The sequence below is a fragment of the Pseudorasbora parva genome, chromosome 7, assembly GCF_024679245.1.
Source record: "Pseudorasbora parva isolate DD20220531a chromosome 7, ASM2467924v1, whole genome shotgun sequence".
NCBI classification, from domain to species: Eukaryota; Metazoa; Chordata; class Actinopteri; order Cypriniformes; family Gobionidae; genus Pseudorasbora; species Pseudorasbora parva.
In genome coordinates this window covers 19,575,633-19,600,258 of record NC_090178.1, presented here as the reverse complement: position 1 = coordinate 19,600,258, position 24,626 = coordinate 19,575,633, and the positions used below count along the sequence as shown (strand labels likewise).

Here is a 24,626-nt window from a genome sequence, read left to right as displayed (position 1 = left end):
AAGTGGTCCAAGGAAGGAACAGTGGCGAACCGTTGACAGGATCATGAGCGACCAAGGCTCATTAATGCATGTGGAGAGCAAAGGCTGGCCCGTGTGGTCCGAACAAACAGACGAGCTACTGTAGCTCAAATTGCTCAAGAAGTTAATGCTGTTTCTGATAGAAAGGTGACAGAATACACAGTGCATCACAGTTTGTTGCGTATGGGGCTGCCTAGCCGCAGACCAATTAGGTTGCCCATGCTGACCCCTGTGTAACGACTGAGACAAATCAGACACAATTATTTATTCATTATATTTAATGAATGATCCAGCAAACTTACTCTCCCAACAAAGTTTGGTGAAAACATCCCCCAGGAGAACAGGGAAGGTCTCTGTTGCCATGGCTACCATCAGATAAGACTTAGTTTAAGTCTTAGACCAAAGTGATTCTTTTTGAAAAACGACCTAATGCCCTTAAAACAGACCTGCATTCATTTATAGAAAAACTGTTCTATAAATGAACATGCACACCAGGACATTGTGCGTACAATTTCCACTGTTTTGTAAAGGGTATCTTGTATGGTATTTCGTTTATGTATGTCTTATGAGCAACTAAATAGTGGATGTAACCTCATATATGTCTTGTCTCCTATCAAATGAATGCTTGTTTCACGACTTGCACCTTTGTGTATGTTACTTCCTCGTAGGAGGCAGCATGTGTTTGTTGCATTAATTGGAGTATAAATTGGCACAGACCCATTGAATCATGTTTGAAACAAAGAGATATACATTTCCCACAGAGGAATTTCCCGCTGGGAAATCCCAACAATCCCATTGGTTAAAGGGTTACTTCAGCGATTAGCATATGGCTTTGTATCAGTAGAAACCCTCGAGTATATTCAAATGATCGTGCATAAAGGGTGGGACTTCTTGCAGACTCAAGGAGAGATGCACAGATTTCCTGGCTGAACCAACACCTCATCTTGGCCAGCAAGCCAGGCCTATAAGTCCTACACACACAGAGCCATGTGCTGTGTGGGGCAGGAAACCCGATGACACCACATGGCCGGTGGGCCACAAGGCCCAAACTCCTTATGCCATGTGCAATTTCCTCAACCTCAATGGAGTCGAAACAACCATGCAAGTTCACCATCGTTCCTTCGCTCAGCACTGAAGGAAATGATCGCAACTGCAAAACCAAAGGACAGAACCATCAATACTTTCTCCTGTGACTGTATATCTGGACGCCTTCCCAGGCAAATACAAGTAACGTAATATGAAATACAAATCGCTGTGTAGCTAGTAAATCTGTAAACCCATTTGTTCAGATAAAGGAGCTTATCAACGATGGTTCTCTTAGGTTTTAGACTTTTTCCATAACTTCATCCATCTGTTCTGACCCAGTTCTTTCAACCACTTTTCCTTGTATGTGTGATGTGTGTTTCATGTTAGTTTTAGTCTTGTCCATGATTTAGTTAATAGAATTTGTGCATAATATATGTTTGGTTCTGACACCCTGCTTGCAAACAAATTGATGATCGATCTTGTTAGGCACTCTAAGCGCTTATGTAAATACAAAAGGAAGAACATTTTTTTCTGTGGCCATGAAAAATATATATATTTTTTAAATTAATTAATAATCAATACTGAGCATTCAAAGGATGAAATGATTGATTGTAATGTTTATGTAGCCACATCCAGTTAATCTCATTAACTGATTCAAATATTCATAATTGTTCATAATGAATAATCATAATGAGTAATGAATAATTATTAATATTTCCCCTCTGAGCTAATTTGCTACAACTGTTCACCGCCAAAAGCACCAGCAGTGGGCACGTGAGCATTAAAATTGGACCACATGCTTTGGGAAATGTTCTGCTGGGAAATTCTTGGGTCCTGTCATCCATGTGGATGTTACTTTGACACATGCCAGCGTTGTTGCAGACCATACTCTGGTGTACACCTGGTATTCCCTAGTGGCTGTGGATAATGTGCCCTGCCATAAAGCAAAAATGGTTCTAGAACAGTTTGAGGGGAACAAAAACAGATTTGAGGTGTTTACTTGGCCTCCAAATTCTCCGGATCTCAATCCAATCGAGCATCTGTGTGCTGAACAAACACGTCTGATCCATGAAGGCCCCACCTTGCAACTTGCAGAACTTAAAGAATCTTGATGGGTCAGGGCTGTTTTGGTAGCAAAAGGGGGACCAATATAGCCTGACAAGCCAGACCCACATCAAGATGTTTGGTCTGGAAACTCACCATAGATAGCTCAATCCGAGGGGCGGGATAAACGGTTGTCTTTCAAACTCTCTCTGCACGCGATAGGATAGAGCTACAACCAACCAGAGCAACGAAGGTGAAACAGAGCTTGTTGATAGATTAAACATTCGCCGTATCCAGTTGGCTAAACTCTGAACACATCTTTCCTTTTTAAGAATGACTTCAGTGCCGTTCTTTGTTCTTTTCTCAGAGAAAAGCTTAACTCCAAGTCTTCCAGAATCTGAGTCAAAGCTGATTCGAAAGACCGCCGCCGTTCGCCAGTTTCTGTGTTTACTAGAAGCACGCAAACGCAACTCGGCCTTCGTCATTATGGCCCCACCCGCCGACTCTATACACAATGTGATTGGCCCGTTCAGATTGAGAGGAATACAGCTCAGAAGGGTATTGAGAGTTCCTAGACGACACTTGCGGGCAGATTAAATTTGCTGCTGCTTGGGTGCGTCTAGATTTCTAGGCTAGGACCAATACATATTAGGTCATAATGTTTTGCCTGATTGTGTGGAATAGGTTATTCGAAAATGTTTACAGTAATGTAAAAAGATTTAAAGATGTATTTACTATGAAATGTTGAACTGAAGATTCTTTAAAATTTACAAAATATTCACAGAAAAACAACAATAACAGTATACAAGTTTAGAATGACAAGGGTGTGAAAAAGGTTTTTGTTTGAAATATTCCTTTAAGTGGGAAAAAATAAGTGAAAAAAAGAAAGTGAGCGAGAGAGGAAGAAAGAATAGGAGAGAGAAGCAAGAAAGAAAAGATGGAAGATCGAAGAGCCAAACAATAGAGCCACAGGCGTGGAGACACCAGAGCGTCCAAATCCCATTGACTGTTCCATTCAGATGCCCAGTGCTCGCTCTCAACACCCCCCCCCCCCCCCCCCCCCCCCCCGCCCCCCTCCCCCAACACACACACACACACACACACACACACACACACACACACACACACACACACACACACACACACACACACACACACACACACACACACACACACACAAAGACACAAGCGTTATCTCTTAGAGGACACACGCTGTAAGTTTATACTCACACACCAAGTGTCTCAAAACAGCCTCTAGCTACCACTAACGTGGATTTAGTCAAATTTCTGTCAACAGCCAAATCTTGATCCTTTTCACTCACAGGCAATTTGAGATAGCCTGCGTTTCATAATGGGAATGATAAAGAAAAGCCATGGAGAAGTGCTCAAATGGAGTTTAAACACCTGAGGATGTTTATAGGAAGGTTTAGCTGGTATTATCCAGCAAAACTTACCTGATGCAGCTGGCTGAATAACTGCCTCGTTAAATAAGTATATTTTATAAATATATAGAGTACAGGCCAAAAGTTTGGACACATTACTATTTGTAATGTTTTTAAAGAAGTTTCTTCTGCTCATCAAGCTTCCATTTATTTGATCACAAATACAGTAATTTGTTTTAATATTGTGATATAGTATTACAATTTAAAATATTTGGTTTTCTTAATTTATTATACTTTAAATTTTCTGTGAAGCAAAGCTGAATTTTCAGGATCGTTACTCCAGTCTTCAGTGTGACATCCAGTCTATCACATGATCCTTCAGAAATCATTCTAATATTCTGATTTATTATGAGTGTTGGAAACAGTTCTGCTGCCTAATATATTTGATGAATAAAAGGTTCAAAATAACTGAATTTATTCAAAATAAAAACATATTTTCAAATAATATAAATTTCCTTTACTATCATTTTTGATCAATTTACCACATCCTTGCTGAATAAAATTATTGATTTATTTCAAAGAAAGAAAAAAAGAAAAATGACCCCAAATTACTGACCAGTAAATTTTAAAACTTTTTATTCATCAAAGTATTATAAAAAACCATCACAGGTTATGAAAACATTTGAACTTTCCAACTTTGAAAATGAATCATCATATTAGAATGATTTCTGAAGGATCATGTGACACTGAAGACTGGAGGAATGATACTGAACATTCAGCTTTGCATCACAGAAATAAATGATCATTTAAAGTATAATAAATTGAAAAATCAATCATTTTAAATTGTAATAATATATCACAATATTACATTTTTTTTCTGTATTTTTGATCAAATAAATGCAGGCTTGATTAGCAGAAGAAACTTCTTTCAAAAACATTACAAATAGTAATGTGTCCAAACTTTTGACCTGTACTGTATATATTTTAACTTAAGTGTATAATGCTGTTTGAGCAAGGCCTGGTTGTTGAGTTAAAAATGAAAGCTTTAGCATAAGTTCTGCTGCTTACTACGTCACTTATTGCCTTCACTCGAATCCACTGATGTTCTCACGCTCACTGTATAAAAGCTCTGTACTTACACATGTTTGAGTTCGCAGATACTGAAGCGCCAATTACCCCCTTTTCACCCCACCACCACCAGGATGGCCCTGTCCATACCTCCCAGGGGGTCGGCTGCACCCCTGTCCTCGTCTTCAGGCAGGAATTGCAGATCCGATACCCTTGGATAATGCACTACGGACGGGGGCTACGTCAAATGACTTTGTACATTATCAGCTTGCTGAGCTATTAATAAATGCACTATTGTTGAAATATTTCTCCCGAGTCTTTCCTGTAGAACTGTGTTGAAACTGTGTAGACACTGCAGTCTAGCAAAAGAGGTGCTGCAAAATATGTGAAAAATAATGTGGTTTTAAACATTCAAGCATAAAAACCTATAGTAGACCCCAAAAACTAAATCTTTTTAAGAAATTCTGGGAACCAACTTATGCTGGCTTCTTGTTCATCCAAGCCAGACATTAGCTGGTGTGTTTGTCATACAGTATAACCTTAAGGTGATCAAGCTGTTTTAGAATATGTTTAACCATCTAATGATGAGCATGAACCAGCTAATGACCAGTTTAAATGAGCTAGAAAGCTGTCCCATAACAACTAGCAGTTTAAACTGGACTTTCTCAGGTTACAACATGTGTTGACTGAATTTAAGATCATTTTTTAATTTACCGGTACTTGACTTTTGGTCAAAGAGTGCCTGAATGTTAGCCTGACAAGCCTGACCCACATCAAGATGTTTGGTCTGGAAACTCACCATTGACAGGGCTCAATCCGAGGGGCGGGATAAACGGTTGTCTTTCAAACTCCCTCTGCGTGCGATAGGATAGCGCTACACAGACCAGAGCAACGAAGGTGAAACAGAGCTCGTTGATAGATTAAACATTCGCCGTGTCCGGTCGGCAAAACTCAGAACACATCTTCCCTTTTTAAGAATGACTTCAGTGCCATTCTTTTCTCAGAGAAAAGCTTAACTCCAAGTTTTCCAGAGTCGCGGTCAAAGCTGATTCAAAAGACCGCCGCCGTTCGCCAGTTTCTGTGTTTACTAGAAGCACGCAAACGCAACCCTGGCGTCGGCATTATGGTCCCGCCCACCGACTCTATACACGATGTGATTGGCCCAGCAAGAGTTAGGGGATTACAGCTCAGAAGGGTATTGAGAGTTGCTAGACGACACTCGCGGGCAGATTAAATTTGCCGCTAGGGTGCGTCTAGATTTCTAGGCTACCTGAATGTGCATTTTCAAACTAAATCTTAGGCTTCACTATGACAAAACTAAAGGTTAAACATTTAAACAATGTAATAAATATGTAAATATGTTTATTGAATCAACCAGCCAATGAATTTAGACCTGCTCATTACCGGTTTAGACCAGCTAGAATCCAGCTGCCATATTCCAAAACACAGACTCGACTCGGTGTACATTCATCTGTTGACTGAATACAACAAGTGGTTAGATCATTTTATTTGAATTATATGCATTTTATTTATTTGGAAGAGAATTCTGGACAAGCAGTATCTATTTGTGTATTTTTAAGCTGAATCTCAGCCCTTAAACCTGCATGAATAATCAGAGTGGACAGGGCAGACAGTCACAGCACAATGCTCTCAGTCCCATACACTGGAATGTGCTCTATTTAAAACAGCGAGAGTCAGTTTAAAAATGGACCTGCAGTGAGAGGAGATGCACGTTCCTGTAGCAGAGGAGAATAAATAGGTCTTAGTCATTCTAAAGCCTCGCTAATGCAGCATCTCTGCCTCTCGCAACCACTGACTCACACACATCAAAGGCTGTTGTGGGGCATTGCTCCGCCTTCTCGCCTGCTGAATATGCATGATGTGTTAATTCCTCAGCCACGTTAAATGAAAGGTCGAAACGAAAGCATACGTCCGGCCTGTTTGCGCACAAGTTCATCGCAGAGAGGCTGCGATACACTGTAGGAAGCACTAACCAAGTACTTGAGTTAAAAATGACTTACAACTACACTTTGAAGTGCTTATGTTACCAGCTTACATTACGGCAACAGGCACAGAGGGAAAGGACAGACCACAAAGCTGCAATAATCAGAACATTATGGCTCTTCAGAAATGCTCCTTCAAGCCTAACATTAGACAACGATTGCACACAAGCACTTGGCCTATACACACTAATGGGCAGAAGCATCGTTCGGGCACAATTAAGGAACTGAACCGTCCCTCTCATACAGATATTCAAAAGGAGCCATTAAAAATGTACTGACTGTTCAGGCTAGAACACGCTTTCTCAGCTGCATGTCATCCAAACTGGGTCAACTTCCCTCCCTCCTCCCTCGTTTTCTCTCTCTTTCTCTCTCTCTCCCTCTTTTTCTTTCTCTCTCCCTCCCACCGTTTCTCTCTCCCTCTCTCTATCCCACCCTTCCTCCTCCTAGAGTCCTGAAAGCACTATTCTCTGCCTGGGAATATTTGCCGTGCAACAGAGCAAGAGCATGCAACAAGAACTCTTACCGCTCTCAAAATAGACACCTCATAGATACACAGACCTCATTATGAATGACTGAAAGGCCTCATGAATTATTTGAATCTTCCACTGTCTGCCAGATAAACCACACGCTTGAATTCTATGTAAATAAGGATGGTTATAGCTTTCTTATATGTCAACTTTTAATATCTAAAAATGATGCCATCGGAGAGGAATGCAAGGTTAACTATGACAAAACCCAAAAGGTTAAATGTGTAACATCATGCTAATGTGAATTTCAGCTGCTCAAGCCTGAGGTGTGCTATTTTTACAACACTTTTGTCCGCTGGAAAATTAAACACCGAACATAACATGTTTAACTATTTTCTATAAAAGTTAACCATTATTTTTTACATATTGAAGTAGCACATGCAAACGCAAAAAGCATAAAGATGATGCCTTACACAATGTCTATTCTCATCAGAGGTAACACTCTCTCAAGTGGCTGCGCAACAGCTATACTCCCCCCCCACCCCCCCCCACCCCCCTCTCTCTCTCAGCGCCCGGCTGCTACTTGTAGCTACTGAAGTGTGTCTGAGCAAAGTTAGCCTGCAGACATTGCTTTTCAAGACCTCCACCTACACCAGTATGGACAACTATGCAGCTCCTGCGGAGCAAACGCTCTCAAATGAGAGCATCAGAAGGAACAGCGTGTCCTGCGTTATGTTACAGGTGTCGCTGTTCGAATAGAAAGCACACATATGGATTAAAAGGCTATTAAAAAGACTAAAAAGACACAAGCTTCTTGGTTAAAAACAGAACACTAGAGAAATGAGATCGCTGGACTGTGAAACATATCTGAATAACAGGGGGTATGACAGACAGCTGAGGTACTGAGAATCTATATACTGCGGCGGATACATGTCATCTATAGTACCTTGCTGTAAAGGAACTGGCATTTCTGCAGGAAAGGTAATGGGCAGTTTCACGAGGGAAACATCATTGTAGAGACTTTCATTCCGCACCGCTGAAACGTGAAATTCTCAACTCAAAAACATCAAAACCTCTTTGTTGTGTGATGTAAAATACTGAAGTGTTTAACCACAATGTTTTGGTTGTTTCTATATTATAGATTACATTCACTATTTAAATTGTATCCAGATACTTTTGAACCCCTAACACCAACCACTGCAGTAGTACTGTATGTAAGAAATACTGCTTCACGTCTGCATATACTTTGTGATAATGGTCATCTGACTGAACTCTATCCCACTTATTACATAGCTACTCACCAAATAAATACATGGATATGAAATACTGATTTGAGCTTGAATTAATTTAGAATTTAAGCAGTATCTTAAAGCTCCAACTAGATAAAAACTACAGCACACAAAACAACAAGATGAACACTGTCAAATGATTACAGTAGCCAAATATTTATACTGTAGTCCTCTGAGATCCTTTTCACAATTATCGATAATTAAGGGTACATTTACATGACAACATTGTACTGAAAACAGAAAAGATTTCCTTTTGCATTTTTCACGTACAGATAACAATGCTGTCAAAGCAATACCCATTGAAATATCCATGAAAATTGCTAAAAATATATTATTTATTGAAGACCAGTAGTTGGCGATGACACTTTGTAGAGAAACACTAAGCACCTATACACTAAACACATAATACGCATGTGCATGACGTCAATATTTTCACAAATTTGCGGTTTTGTAGTTTACTACAAAATAATGACATTGCTTTCAAAAACATAAACCCTAAATTGCTGCTGCTGGGTAAAAGAATGGCCAAAACGCATAAAAGGTTTTCTGTGTTTAGTGTGAAATGAGTAGGTGTGGTCACTTCAGCGAAATTTCATGGCTCTATTGTCAAAAGTGTAGTGATTGTATTGTCAATAGTTTTGGGACGCCTCCTTTTACAAGCCCTTGAACTTTAATGACATCCCATTCTTAATCCGTAGGGTTTAATATGGAGTTGGCCCACCGTTTGCAGCTATAACAGCTTCAATTCTTCTGGGAACACTTTCCACAAGGTGTGTTTATGGAAAATGTTGACCATTCTTCTAGAAGCGCATTTGTGAGGTCAGGCACTGATGTTGGATGAGATGGCTTGACTCGCAGTCTCCGCTCTAATTTATCCCAAAGGTGCTCTATTCGGTTGAGGTCAGGCCAGTCAAGTTCCTCTACACCAAACTCGCTCATCCATGACTTTATGGACCTCCCCACAAAGTTGGGTGGGGAGTCTAAAATTATCCAAAATGTCTTGGAATTCTGAGGCATTAAGAGTTCCTTTCCCTGGAACTAAGGGGCCAAGCCCAACCCCTGAAAAACAACCCCCCTCAACCAAAATTTACACTTGGCACAATGCAGTGAGGCAACTACTGTTCCCCTGGCAATTGCTAAACCCAGACTCATCCATCGGAGACAGAGAAGTGTGGTTGGTCACTCCAGAGAACACGTCTTCTCTCCACTGCTCTAGAGTCCAGTGACAGCGTGCTTTTACACCACTGCATTCAACACTTTGAATTGTACTTGGTGATGTAAGGCTTGGATGCAGCTTCTCGGCCATGGAAACCCATTCCATGAAGCTCTCTACTCACGGTTCTTGAACTAATCTGAAAGGCCACACAAAGTTTGTAGCTATTGACTCTGCAAAAGTTAACGACTTCTGTGCCTCAGCATGGGTTGACCCCGCTCTATGATTAGGCCTGGGTATCATTTTAATGTTATCGATTCCAGTTCCGATTTCACTTAACGATTCCGATCCTTATCGATTCCCAGTTTCGATTCCAATGATTCCAATTTAGTTTCAGCTCAGATAACAAACAAAAACCAGCACTAGGTCACATAAGAACTGAGCTGCTCAGCTACACGTTTAATTTTTATTTATTTAAGTTACATTAAAATACACAACCCTTGTTGGTTGCAACTAAACTAGTGCATTTTTAAAAATAATTTCCCTATAATGTAACACCTTAATATAACGTAACAAGAAAACGGATGCAACCCTTTGACTATGAATGCTGTGATCAACCTGTGACGCATCAAAACATTTTCTTGTGTGAGCTTTCCTTTCAAAGCGAGGGAGAATGGTGTCTCGCACGCAACATTTTTTGGCATTTTCGTCATACTAGTGCTGGCTAATGAAGGTCACCCGGCACTTGGTATGCACAATGAATCAAACACTGTGCATTTTTTTTATTTTGACGTGGTGAACCAACCACAGATGCTTAGACATCTTGGTCATGACACCTTGCTTGCAACATATTAGATTATTACAGTAATTACTCTTAGCTTTGTCTTTGGGTTTTACAAAGTGTAGCCACACTTTTGAGAGCTTGCTACGGTTCATCTTGTAAACTGATGTTTAGATTACCACACAAGGTCCTGGTGCCAGATTAGACACGCGGAATGTCCTGGCAGATTTCCAGGTGAACATTTTTTTTACCCAGGAATTGACATTTTTATTTTATAACAAGTAACTGATTCTTAATCTTAAATATCAGATTCCAGAATCAGAATCGATATTCGATTCCCAACCCCTTATCTATGATTTTACATTGCTGTTGTTCCCAATTGCTTCCGCTTTGTTATAATTCCACAAACAGTTGACCGTGGAATATAGTTAGTACATAGTAAGGAAATTTCATGAATGGACTTATTGCACAGGTGGCAGCCTATCACAGTATCACGCTTGAATTCACTGAGCTCCTGAGAGCGACCCATTCTTTCTCAAATGTTTGTAGAAGCAGTCTGCATGCACTACGTGCTTGATTTTATACACCTGTGGCCATGGAAGTGACTGGAACATCTCAAATTCATTGATTTGGAGGGGTGTCCAAGTACTTTTTGCAATATAATGTATGAAGCAAAACTCACAATTCACTTTAAAACCAAGCAGCTTTCTTTTGATCAATGCAGAGAATCTGCGTGCGGAGAAATCTTTAGCTGAAATTTCAATTCCTATTGAAATAACTGAATTTCCAACACAATCTCATGCCAATACTTAACTATTTTATGTTTTGGTGAATTGGGGACTAATTCAAATTAATTAGTATAATCTTATTCGTACATTTTCGTACAATCTTCTTATGCCACAATGACAGTGGGTTATTTTTGCATGTTTAGGGGTGCACCTTCAAGCGTACTTTTTTCTAATAATCATATAAATTAAATTGAAATAGCCACCTCGTAACATATACATTTTTTCTGCGAGATCAGTTTGAAATTTCACCAAACAAACAAGACATTAAATATAGTGATTTTTCAATTGACAATGGCGAATATTAGAAAATATCAGACCACTGAATGCCGCAATTGATCAGAAACAAGTATACAAGAGAGCTGTGGAATACAAAAGTAGTAGACAGATACTTTTGATCATATGATCATAAGTGCTATAAACCTTGTAATAACTTAATTTTTAAAAAAAATCTGGTTACAAATTCACAGCTCTAAAATCTCAATCCAAGAGATATCTTCAAACTAGGGTATGATAGTCCCTCACAAGACACACAAGAGTCAGCGATAAAACCTGTCAAGGTTTATGAACCTCAAAAAGATTATCAGGGAATACTCAAATACTCAACTCAAAGCTTACGGTTTCAAGAGGTCAATACTGTAGATCAGAAGAATATAGTGAAAAAGAACTATGCAGATTTTGTCATAGGCTTGAGCATTCTGCAAAAAAATTATAAAAAAATTCATATCATATGTGTAACGTTTTCTCCTGAGCTAGTTGGCATGTACAGAAACTGACCCGCTATTTTCTGTAGTACACCAACAAACTCTTTTAATGAATACCGCTCTTTGACCCGTCTATATGTTTCGAATACAAGGCTTGCTTTAATAGCCAGCCATTGCTGATTGTAACCTCATGGATATTGATTCTGGCTTTCCAGAGCGAAAAGTGATCTCACTAATAAGCAGTTACTGTGACTAAACCCACTCCAGTAATCACTTCTGAAAATATTTATTCTGAGATCAAGCTCGGTCTGAGTTGTAAAAGTAAACCTGCTTGACTTGAGAGAGAGTTATGGGGTTTGTCAGAGAGCCGAGGACCTCGGAGTGCACGCGGAGAGTACAGCAGACGCAGGAATCACTCAGGGGATGCTGTGATCCTAAAGCAGAGAGACAGGGACGAAACAGCAAACAGATCAACGTGTGCGGCCCCTCGCACAGCTGTCTCCGGTTAAATAATGGCTCCTGCTGATCCCATCCTGCTAGCACAATTACCCAGAGCTCCGGAGACCAGAGCGCAGACGCTCAGAATGCTTGGATAATGATTCCCAGCAAATTGATGACACTGGTGGCCTCGTTTGCACAAGCTAGATTAACCTGAGCCGGAGAGTTTGGTGCTCCTCGCTGAACGAGAGCTGAGCAGATACAGATGAAACTGCATTAAAAGCAGCACTTCGTAGTGCGCGTTGGTGAAGTGGATTACATCCTAACACACAGGCTGTTTATCACCAAAATACATCTCAAGTGTACCGCATCCCTCACTTTAAGCGGTAAAACAAACACTTATTTATGGGGATTGCAAACATTTATGTGGTGCACTGGTAAGGATGGAAAAACATCATGTAGGTTTGCAGCTTCAGCATTAAACCTGTTGATTTGGGTTAACAAAAGCACACGTTTTTGTGTTTTTCATCCAGCAAAGTTTGTATGTCGAGAATGTCACCTTAAATGAAACTCAGCACCTGTGGAAATTGTTCCCCCTGGACTTCCATTATTGCCAATCCATTATTTCTATTCTATCAGCTTTTGGTGCAACATTAAAAAGCAAGCAATTGCTACTGCCGGAATGGATATACTGAACCGTAAATAACCATAGCAGGTTTTCACCCGTCCCATCTCTTGGCCTGTGTTGCTTTGTCAGTGCGTGTGCATTGATTTTCATTCACCAAGATTAATTGGCCTCTTTAATAGACTAATTTCACAGAGGAACGGCAATAATCAGGGACAAATGAGCAACAGACTGTGTTTGTTTACTTTGCCTTTATTATGAAGTGCTTAAAATGCCTTGTGTCTTGTGCTTACATCATTTGAACATTGGCTCAAAAAGTCGCAGGACATTTTTGTGTTTGTTTCTTGAACAAGGTTTAGTGGATTCATCTACAGTAAAAAGGTTGTTCCTCTTCAAATGAGCATCTACATGAAGATCATCTCACAAACTGAGCTGTTATTCCTCTTCAAGATATAAAAAAAGGAAGATTGAGCTAGGTAACATCTACCTGAATCTAGGGTTTTTGTGCTACTTTTTAAGGATTTCTACAATGAAGTGCTTTCAAACTCAGGGACACCCAGACTGGAGAAAATGAAGTGTCAGATCTGAGCTGAGCTGGGAATGCAGTGCGAGTGCATTACAAAGCGGCTATGCAGATGGTACACCTTCCTATCACTCCAGTCCTTTGCTTGTCCTTGCGTGTCCCTTTGAGTTAACCTCAGAAAAGCCATTACACGTTCCACACTTCTAGAGAATGGTTCTGAATTGCTTAGAATGGAGTTACAGCACTTTGGGCCTACATCCTAAATCTACATTTAAATTCGAGGCAGGCAGTGCATAAGCAGAGAGCAAAGGAAGATGGTTTGGACTTATGGATTTAGTCTCACTAAATTCTACATTGGCATTTTCCCTGATGTGGTATTTTTTATGTTTATTAAGAGTATTGGATCAAAACGTACCTGATTTAGAAAAAACTGCTATAGGTAATACTTTATTACTTTCAAAAATACCATGCATTATGATTATTGCTTTTTATATTCTTAAGAGAACCCCTAGAAATATTGCCCCCTGGTACTATCTCTACATTTTGGCAAAATTATAAGCTTTGTGGTACTGGCATAGATTTCTTTTCTTTTTGCATGCATTAAGTAGGTATACAAAAAAATAATACAGCTTAAAAAACAAACAAACAAACATTTGTTCAAAATATTACCATGGATCTAAATGCTTTGGCATGTTAATAAGACTGGCATAACCCAAAAGGCAACGTTATTGAGAAAGAAAAATGCAAAATTAATCATAAAAAATAAAATAAAAAACACACACTTTCAGTGCATCACAGAGAATCATACATCCTAGATGAGGTAATTAAAACAAACAAATAATAAACATTCAAAATAAATAAATAAATAAATAAATAAATAAATAAATAAATAAATAAATAAATACCGGTTTACCTCGATTGTGAATACGTTTGGGCCACTTGCAGCAGTATGATAATATCCACCGACAATACAAAAGAGTCTTATTTTAATGAGGAACATGGTGTCACTCAAACCTTCATTCGACGCCAGTCATAGTCAAGTGTTGCGTAGCGTTGATGTGAACTGTCTGAATGTCATTTGAGGACATGGTTGCTGAAGTGCATGCGAAGGTTCCATATTCCTTTAAGGTCGACTTTGCGAAAGAAAAACAAAATTGATAAAATTGTGCTATTATTGTGTTTCATTTTTGATTGTGAGACATAACTGGGTAAGATAGCGTAATCATCCTAACACGTGACGCGGGAGTGAGCGTTTGCAGACCGGAAGTCACGCCTCAACGGATGCGAGCGGCGAGAACGCCCCTTTAAAGCACGCCGACTCGTAGTGCTTGTTCAGATAGGACTTGAGCGCGAAAGTTTTGTTGCATCGCTTGCATTTGAAATGCTTAAACGCGGAGTGGGTCTGCATGTGCGCCCGCAGGTTGGAGCGGTCGGCGAACGCTTTTCCACAGTGTGCACATCCAAAGGGCTTCTCGCCCGTGTGAGAGCGCATGTGGCCCTGCAGTAGCCAAGGTCTGCTGAACGCTTTCCCACATATGTCACACTTGTGCTTGAGGTCATGGGTGAGCAGGTGCATGGCCATGGCTGGCATGGACACGTACACTTTCCCACATGTCGGGCACTTTTTGGCCATCTTGCTGTCCAGGCTCCGGTGCGTCTGTTTGTGCCTGCTCAGGTTGGAAGACGTCGCGTAGGTTTTGCCACATTCGTTGCACGTGTGCCTCTGGAGGGTCCGCGAGCTGCTGATCACTTTCCGACGGGACCTGCCGTCCGTGATGAAAAACGCGTCCACGGCGTAACCTTCGCTCACCGCGTTGTCGCCGTTGATGTACCCGGACGTGATCTCTGACTGCGGGCTGTCAGGCTGGTCCGAGTCAGGTGCCCCGTAGTCACTGTGGTTGCTGTCATAAATCGGTCCCGGTGAAGGTACTTTAGTGCCACCGTCACTTTCTCCATCGTAAACGGCCGGGGTGATGTAGTCACTGATGTAGCCTAGCGTGGAGAGAACAAGATCTTTTATTCAATTATTCATATTCACAAGGGAATCGAGTGAGGACAATGGGGTTCGGCGATGCAACGGCCTCTTTTCCGCTCAATTTATCTCCACCTTGGCAAAGGCGACGGCCAACCAGATCGTGCCAGTGCTCTTTGAGATTCATTAAATCTTTAACTAATTCAGCATTTCTCTTTGAATGTGATTAAGACCTAATGACCACGCGCTACAGGACATTTCAAATCGAATACGTGTCAGGTTGACTTCCTATTCCAGAGTTATTTCAGGACAAAGCCGTGGAGCTGTGAAGGATACCACGTTTACTGTGGACTTACAGGATGAGCACAGATAGCACTTTTTTTCCTTTTTTTTTTTTTTTTACAGTGGGAGATTAATTACCCCTTTCTAAAGGCACCACCATTAGCACAGTGTGCAGTGTGCAGCTGCACTAAGCGTTTCTTTGATTTGCAGAATAAACAAAACACCTAAGCTCATCTGGAAGTGACTGGGCTCCAAGTTGCTGAGAAGTTAAGCGTTGTTACCAGTAGCAGATTTCCATATAGCATGCATCATGCATGTGAATTGTACCATGCGTTTACAGTGCAGGAATCCCGCTAATTATGTTTGCATTCCCATTGTGGTTTTACATAAATATCAAGCAACGCCACAGAGGTGCTCAATCCCGTATCTGGATATCTACTTTCCTTCCTGCAGAGTTTAATTTATACAGTAAAGGTACCACGAAGCCTTACTTAGCACCCCAAACACATTAGTTGCATCTATAACTATGCTTGGATTAGGATAAAGTGTGCTAAATAAACAGAAAAAGAACACATGCATTCCTTTGCATTTACCTTTGTCGTGTATCCGAAAGCTAAGATCGGTCCTGGACCTGCCGTACGCGCTCTCAAGTTCCGTGGATGAGAAATCATCTAGCTTCACCTTTTTCACCAAAAAAGACCTTGGCATGTTTAGAGCGCAGAGCTGAAAGCCTCTTCCAGCACGTTATCCTTTCTTTATCCACCGCACAATAGAAGAGTTGGTCCTGCAGGGGTGAAAGTCAAAGACCTGAGCGGGAGGAAAGACGCGGAAGCTCCGTCGCTTCAGCTGTGCGCGATCCGTTCTGCACAGACGAAATGCAACTTCAGCACTGGACAGCGCGCGCGACAGCAGCAGCAGATCCGCCTCCCTGAGCCCAGCCCGCGTGTCAGAGTGCGCTCGGACCCAAATGGAAGCGCTCCAAAAATCAGCAGCTTTAAATGCGAGCACGTTTCCGGAGAAGCTGTTGTTGTTGTTGTTGTTGCTGTTAAAAACGGGGGGAGAGACGGAGAGCGAGAGAGAGAGAGAGGTGTCCGCTGCTGGCTCTGCTCGCACGGTGTCGGTTTGATGTCTGAGCTCTGCTGATCAGATGCTGGGATTTATACGCGCGCGATCAGGTGGGAGATGGAGATGGAAGTGCTTAATTTCATCCATCAGAAATCTCCCGGGAACAACATTGGACGAGAATGATTTATTGATGCCCTTATTCGTCTCTCAGTCTAATTTTTTCCACATTCACTGCGCCCGCCATGTTTCTGCGGAATAAGAATATAATTTATTGTTTAGGAAACTCGAGTTACGACGATCTTTTGATTGTCATCCGGATTTGAAAGAAAATGCAAATTTCTTAAATTAAAGTGAATTACATTTATGTTTTCAGGTAGATAGTGTGTGTTTATGCGAAACATTTAAAACATTTAATAGTCTTTCACACCTCCCTCTAACAAGTTAATACACTGTAAAAAAAAAAAAATATTTAAAAAATAATTACCTGGTTGCCTTAATTTTGAGTCCATTGAAATAAAATAAAAAAAATAGTTAAAACAATCAACGTTTTTGAGAATTGACAAACTTTATTCAAATATTATTAATATATATATATATATATATATATATATATATATATATATATATATATATATATATATATATATATATATATATATATATATATATATATATATTGTGTAGCCTCATTGTTTGTTTTATTTGTGATGAGGCAGTGACAAGTGCCAAATGTTCATGATTTATCACATTTCTTATGCGGTTCGGATACAATAATATTTTGAGTTTCTATTTATTAAACCAATTTTTCTTCATTGTATCAACTCAGTTTTTAATTTCAGTAAACTCAAAATGTTAAGGCAACCAAGTTACTTACTTTTTTAAGTTAAACCAACAATATTGTTTTTACAGTGTATGAAATAATAAACTTCTAGCCTGACAAACCAGACCCACATCAAGATGTTTGGTCTGGAAACTCACCATAGACAGAGCTCAATCCGAGGGGCGGATAAACGGTTGTCTTTCAAACTCCCTCTGCACGCGATAGGATAGAGCTACAACCAACCAGAGCAACGAAGGTGAAACAGAGCTTGTTGATAGATTAAACATTCACCGTATCCGGTCGGCCAAACACATCTTCCCTTTTTAAGAATGACTTCAGTGCCGCTCTTTGTTCTTTTCTCAGAGAAAAGCTTAACTCCAAGTCTTCCAGAGTCGCGGTCAAAGCTGATTCGAAAGACCGCCGTTCGCCAGTTTCTGTGTTTACTAGAAGCACGCAAACGCAACTTTGGCGTCGTCATTATGTTAAGCCCCGCCCACCGACTCTATGCACGATGTGATTGGCCCGAGCAGAGTTTGGCTTTTACAGCTCAGAAGTGTATTGAGAGTTGCTAGACTCACGGCAGATTAGATTTGCTGCTGCTCCAGTGCATCTAGATTTCTAGGCTAACAAACTTCCGCATCTCTACTCTGAAAGCTTGCACAAAATACATGAACATCAAAACATCACATAAAACACCATTCAGATGGCTTTTTGTGAATCACAAACATTAACAGAAATGTTATATTCATATATTAAATGGCAGTTGCTTCAGGTGCCATAGATGTATAAAAAAATTCCTTGCTGTTTTTCAAAAATAAATAAACAAACAACACAGAGGCCAGAAGCAGATATCAAGAACTTAAATATTATAAGAGAATACAAATAAGTTCCCTGCTGTCATACCTTTTCTGACATAAACTGCTCTTAAAAATGCCCTTATCTATATTTTTTAATCCGAAATACATAAACGCCTTCTTATCAGTAAGTACTAAACTGCCTAATCTCTCTGTAGTTTGTACCAATTGGGTTAGGTTTATGAAAAAACAACCTTTTATGATCGAATGTGAATCAAAGACAATAGTTGGGTCTAATTTCAAATGTTTTTTTTAAAGAATTAAAAGATTTTACAGTTTCTTTCTAACTTTAGTTATCATCCCCACTGCTCTCAAGCTTTCACAAAATGCATCCAAAAACTCCATAAAACCCTAAAAAAGTGGTTTTGTCACCGATTTACACATATTAGATATGTCATGTTCAATATATTTCTTCCACTTAGCAATATTAGTAGTAATTTATTTGATTCAAAAGAGCATTTGCTTTAACCTAACCAAGTTAACCTAAACAAAGTGCTGACAGAGTTCATTACACTGAAAAACTCTGAAAACTCATAAACCCAAGTAAATGACATTGTGTCTGTATACCTTAAATGCATGAAAGCAAATATGCTGTTATGGTGATATGTATGTTCTTTTATTAAAAAGTCAGGAAAAAAACTTGGTATGAGGAACACAAATTCACTATTAACTATGAATTTTGCCTCAATAAACTCCTAATTCACTGCTTATTAATAGTTAGTCAGGTAGTTTTTGTAGCATTTAAGTTTAGGTATTGGGTAAGATTAGGGGATGTAGAATATGGTCGTGCAGAATAAGGCATTAATATGTGCTTTATAAGTACTAATAAGTTGCTCTCTAACAGCCAATATCGTAGTAATATGCATGCTAATAAGCAACTAGTTAATAACTGAACCTTAAAATAAAGTGTTACCAAAAACTTCAATACAGATTACAATATTATGTACTGACCCTAATACCATAACCTTATGAGTTGGTATCAATTATCTGAGAATATAAAGTAAGCTTTTCAGACATAAAGTACTCTCAAACATGCCTATTATACTGTTTAACAAGTATTACCTAAAATCCCATCCACGACGTGCTATCACTAACTAATCACCTGCCTAATCTCTGTGATTTTTAGCAGCAGTGCTATAGGATGCGTAGGCTAGTTTACAGCTGGTGCTCGTGTGCAGTGGCAGGCAGGCGAGCACAGAGGAGCACAAGATTCAGGCTCTGCAGCTGCTGTGGCCCCCTCCACGAGCAGATGGAGCCTAGTGGGAACAAGCCGGGATTGGGGGGAAGGAGCAGCATAGGGGAACTCAAAATCACTAGAAGAGAGACAGAGTAGGAAGGAGTTTGAGAGAAGAGTTTGGTTGTAGTTTTGACGGGATCAACACAAATTCGGTAATTTGGTCTGAAAGCAGTCTGTTCACCCCTAAAATCAGAGGATCGACACTTAAATGTTACCTATTCTATCATTTTGAACTAAACTGGATCAGTTTCATTTGTACCTAGAGTTTCTCAGATCAAATCATACCAAGATTCTAGCTGGTTAGGTCATAAGTACACTAAATTGAATTAACATAAAGTGTGCAGTGCACACACTATAGAAACAAAGAAATCAATATAGCCGCAAGCGGCAATCATTGGGTTCCAAGCACCAATGGCCCATGCGAATGATTAGCAATCCAATTGAAACATATCTTATGAAGTGTTTTTAATAGCAAAGTCCATCCTGAATTTTTACTGAAAGTTAGAGTTCGATCATAATATCTGCAGTGTACTGCAGCTCAACTTTAACTTAAGCATAAAATCTCAAGGCTTTTTTCATTTTTATAATTCTACTGTATATGTATTGCCTTATGACCGTATGCTTGCCGTTTAACTCAAGTGTTGATTTTTTTATTCATACCACAACAAAAAAAAGATTGTCTTTATAGAATGTTGATATATAGCCTATTATTGTGAAAAATGCACAAAATAGCTTTTTAAGTGGACAGCAGTATGTTTTATTAATGTTGAAACTTGTTGAAAATTTGTTTTATTGGTGTCTAAAAATGGTAACTGTAAAAAAAAAAAAAAAGTCTCCAATTGCAAATGTTCTAGTGACTGATCACATCTAAATTTTTCAGCTGGCGAATTGAAATTCTGTGAAATGCAATTTAATTCACAGAAATTCAATCCGGCCAACTGAAAAATTTAGATGTGATCAGTCACTGATTTTTTTTTTTTTTTTTACAGTGTAAGGATTTGTATATTTGTATAAAACGGTACTGTCAGTGCACCATTACACAAATGAATTAGATCTTTGCATTAACTTCCATTCAAAGAGATAGAAACTGATAGAAAAAGATTAGGATTAAAAGATTGATTGTCCCATGGCTTCCTCTAGGACAACATTAATATCACAGCCTTCATCCTTCAGTTGAAATGGCTGATAGAACAGGGTTCCTCAAACTCGGTCCTGAAGTATCACTGTCCTGAAGAATTTGGCTCCAACTCTGATTAAACACATATGAGCAAGCTAATCAATGTATTCAAGATCGCTAGGAAATCACAGGTAGGTAAGTTTGATCAGGGTTGAAGCTAAACTCTGCAGGACAGTGGCCCGGGACCGGGTTTGAGGAACCCTGGTTTAGAATTTGCTGTTGAAGCACCATAAATTCATGAAACTAAGCATGTTTGCTCAAAAGGAGTTGTTCTCTGTAGTAGGGGTGGGCGATATCTCGATATTTAAAATATATCGAGATATTTTTTCAGCTCGATATGGATTTGGACATATCGTATATATCGATATGTTGTTTATATTAAATTCTGATTCCGCCACTTTGCTCGTTTGCCTTCTCTGTGTGGTGCTCGCGGAGCCTCGCGCGCCTCCCGCCTCTTGCTTTGTTCCCCCTCCCCTCGCGTGTTGTCTCATTGAACACGGCTGCTTCCACAACCAGGTGAGGATTAGTTATCATACTGACAAGCGCGCACGTTGTTCAGGACTCAGTTTAGAGACCATGTTTCCCTTCTAACACAACTGCTTGCTAAAATTCATAAAGAAATATTAATGTTCATCATAGTTCAAATCGCACGTTTCACCCACAGTCAGGTGATTGACACTACTGGTGCGAGACGCGGTCGCAATCATGCCAGTTTATGATTCGTGTCTAACTGATCGCATAGTTTTCGGTTAAAATGTCAAAATGATCGCATATCATTTGAAAACGTTTAAAAAGTATTGCAATATCATTACTATTATTATTTTGTCAGCTTTATCACGGGATTATGATGTATAGGTCTATTCACGTTTTAACCAAGAGTGAAAAACGCGACATCCCGGGTGTCCTGAGACGCGGTGCTCTTCTGTCAGTTGTACTGTATCATATTATCTTATAGCCTACCTTCTGACATTCATATTTCGTTCTGTAACTGGAAAAGAAGTGAAATTCAGCTCATGTGTAGCCTACATGATCTGCATGATGAGTTTGAATTTTGTCAAACTCATGACAAACATCACTATTTGAATTTTGATACAAATTTAACAGGAAGTGGTGTTATGACAAAATCAGTTTATTTATATCTCAGTCATGCCCCCATCTTTCTGCAAAATGCTTACTGTTTACTTTAACTGTAAAAAAGGGAGTCTTTGATTCATCTTTTGAAAGCATGAAATAAATGAAAAGAAGGCAATATTTATTTTCTTTTACAGTTAAATTATTATTATGTATTTAATCAGGAAGTTTTTTATTTTTTTTTAAATGTCGCAAAAGCACTTGACTACCTCTTTGCACTTCAATTAAAAAAAAAAGTTTTTGTGGTATTTGGCATATTTGTTTTTGCTGTAGTTTTTAGGGGGTTATTTTTCCTGTAAAGATATCGAGATATATATCGTATATCGAGATATAGCAAAATATATCGAGATATATTTTTTGCTCCATATCGCCCAGCCCTACTCTGTAGGTATAACATGTTGCCAAGTTTGTGCACAGATAATAGTCATAATGGGTCATATCAGATGCATTTTTTAAGTATCAGCAAAAAAGTTAAGTAGATCAAAATTTTTGTCATTATGGTCTAGGCTAGAGCTAATGTGTGCAAAGTTTAGTGAAGGTCTGACAAACAGCCTAGGATGAGTTAGAAAAAGTAAAAAAAAAAAAAGTTTACAAATTAGAATGGTGGATAAAATTTAATTATTTATATTCAGAAGAAAGAATAATTTTTATTCTGTCAAACCCAGTTGAAATGCTTTATTTTTTATTTTGCACCTCTCTCAACATCACAACAGTGTCATAATTGGGATAATGAAAGAGGATAAAGTACCTTTAAAGTCTCATTGTCAACAATGTTATATACTCGATCCAGTCACCAACTTTACTTTTACTTCATCCATAGCTACTCCAGCAACGCTCGCTCTAACTGGGCTACGAGAGGCATCAACAAAAGTCGCAGTGGTGGTGACGTGATGGTCAAATGGCATATCGTTGTTGCGTATGTTTAATAGTAATTTAAACATAGAAATATTGCACATATTTTTCATCCGCACTACTACCTATCCGGAAGGAGTTCCGCCCACATCCCCGCCCGTTAATTTTTAGGAATGTCACTATCCACCCGCCGACCCATTGCAGCATAGCTAAAATGTAAAAAGTTGTTTGTTATATCGCCACCTTGAGGTTTTCCCAAAAATGAGTATATGTTCATCTTCACAAGATGCACAAATAAATACATTTTTGTAACAGTAAGCCATTTCAGATTTGATGTTATCAGCCACTGAAACTTGATTGGCTGCTGGTGGCCATGTTTTGTTATGACTCATATTAGAGGATATATTAGGGCATCCACCAAAGAAGATGCTTACCATTTTTCAACTTTATGGATCATACTGTTGCGGAGTTGTAATGTTCGAATTTTACGAAACATCCTCAGGATGTCCTTTTGACGTTGTGTGTCAAATTTCATTAATCTTTGCGGTGCTTCGAAGAATCAAAATTCTTTTCAAAACTTTTTACCAGCACTGTCCCTAGCTGCATTTTGGTGAAGATCCGACCAACGGTCTAGGAGGAGATCAGAATACTAGGCTTTTAGGAAAATTCAAAATGGCGGAAAAAATGTATAGGAGACATTTTGTTGGCCTTGTAGTGATTCTGATGGAAAATAATTTAGTTTCTAGCCTTTAGGGTTTTAAAGTTATGATCCAAAATGCGATTTGCCTTATAGTGCTGCCTAGTGTCAGACGGTTATGTGTTGGTGTGTGAGTAGTGGTGCACGATTGGGACAACTGCCAATTTTGGGGTCTCTATGATTTACAACCCAATTTTGTAGGGCAGAAAAATTGAGGAGGGGGAAGAAAAAGTAAAAGAAGAAGATCAGTATAAGCACTATAGGGTTTCAGCACCTTCGTAGTTTGGACCCCTAATAAGTAGGTATGTTTGATAAAAAGCTTTATTTGTACTAACCACCTGTTTCATGACAAACAGCTACTAAATCATCAGAGCTAAAATAAAATGAAATCAGGCCTTTTTCGAAGGTTTGTAGACCAATACTGATGCACTGATTCTGGCAGAAACGGATAAATATGGCTAATAACAATATTACTTACAGTGCCTAGTGAAAGCTTTCGGCCCCCTTGAACTTTGCAACCTTTTGCCACATTTCAGGCTTCAAACATAAAGATATAAAACTGTAATTTTTTTGTGAAGAATCTACAACAAGTTGGACACAATCATGAAGTGGAATGAAATTAATTGGATATCAAACTTTTTCAACAAATCAAAAACTGAAAAATTGGGCTTGCAAAATTATTCGGCCCCCTTAAGTTAATACTTTGTAGCGCCACCTTTTGCTGCGATTACAGCTGTAAGTCGCTTGGGGTATGTCTCTATCAGTTTTGCACATCGAGAGACTGAAATGTTTGCCCATTCCTCCTTGTAGAACAGCTCAAGCTCAGTGAGGTTGGATGGAGAGCGTTTGTGGACAGCAGTTTTCAGTTCTTTCCACAGATTCTCGATTGGATTCAGGTCTGGACTTTGACTTGGCCGTTCTAACACCTGTATATATATATTTTTTGAACCATTCCATTGTAGATTTTGCTTTGGTTTGGATCATTGTCTTGTTGGAAGACAAATCTTCAGTCTCAGGTCTTTTGCAGACTCCATCAGGTTTTCTTCCAGAATGGTCCTGTATTTGGCTCCATCCATCTTCCCATCAATTTAAACCATCTTCCCTGTCCCTGCTGAAGAAAAGCAGGCCCAAACCATGATGCTGCCACCACCATGTTTGACAGTGGGGATGGTGTGTTCAGGGTGATGAGCTGTGTTGCTTTTACACCAAACATAACGTTTTGCATTGTTGCCA

The 24,626-nt window shown here is 39.3% G+C and overlaps 1 protein-coding gene across 1 annotated transcript; it reads right to left on the bottom strand.

The window, feature by feature from the left end:
• Positions 1 to 13,019: 13,019 nt before the first annotated feature.
• Positions 13,020 to 16,702, bottom strand: scrt1b (scratch family zinc finger 1b). Its single transcript, XM_067449619.1, has 2 exons — positions 16,154 to 16,702; positions 13,020 to 15,298 (listed from the first exon to the last, which is right to left on the bottom strand). The coding sequence occupies exons 1-2, from the start codon at positions 16,266 to 16,268 to the stop codon at positions 14,574 to 14,576; spliced, it is 840 nt and encodes a 279-aa protein (XP_067305720.1). The 5' UTR covers positions 16,269 to 16,702; the 3' UTR covers positions 13,020 to 14,573.
• Between the last annotated feature and the right edge of the window lie 7,924 nt (positions 16,703 to 24,626).

Bases quoted from the DNA above. Each gene is read 5' to 3' on its own strand.
- scrt1b (XM_067449619.1), bottom strand. From the start codon at position 16,268: ATGCCAAGGTCTTTTTTGGTGAAAAAGGTGAAGCTAGATGATTTCTCA. The intron at 15,299-16,153 runs GTAAATGCAAAG...TCTCCACGCTAG, and splicing joins CTTTCGGATACACGACAAAG to GCTACATCAGTGACTACATC.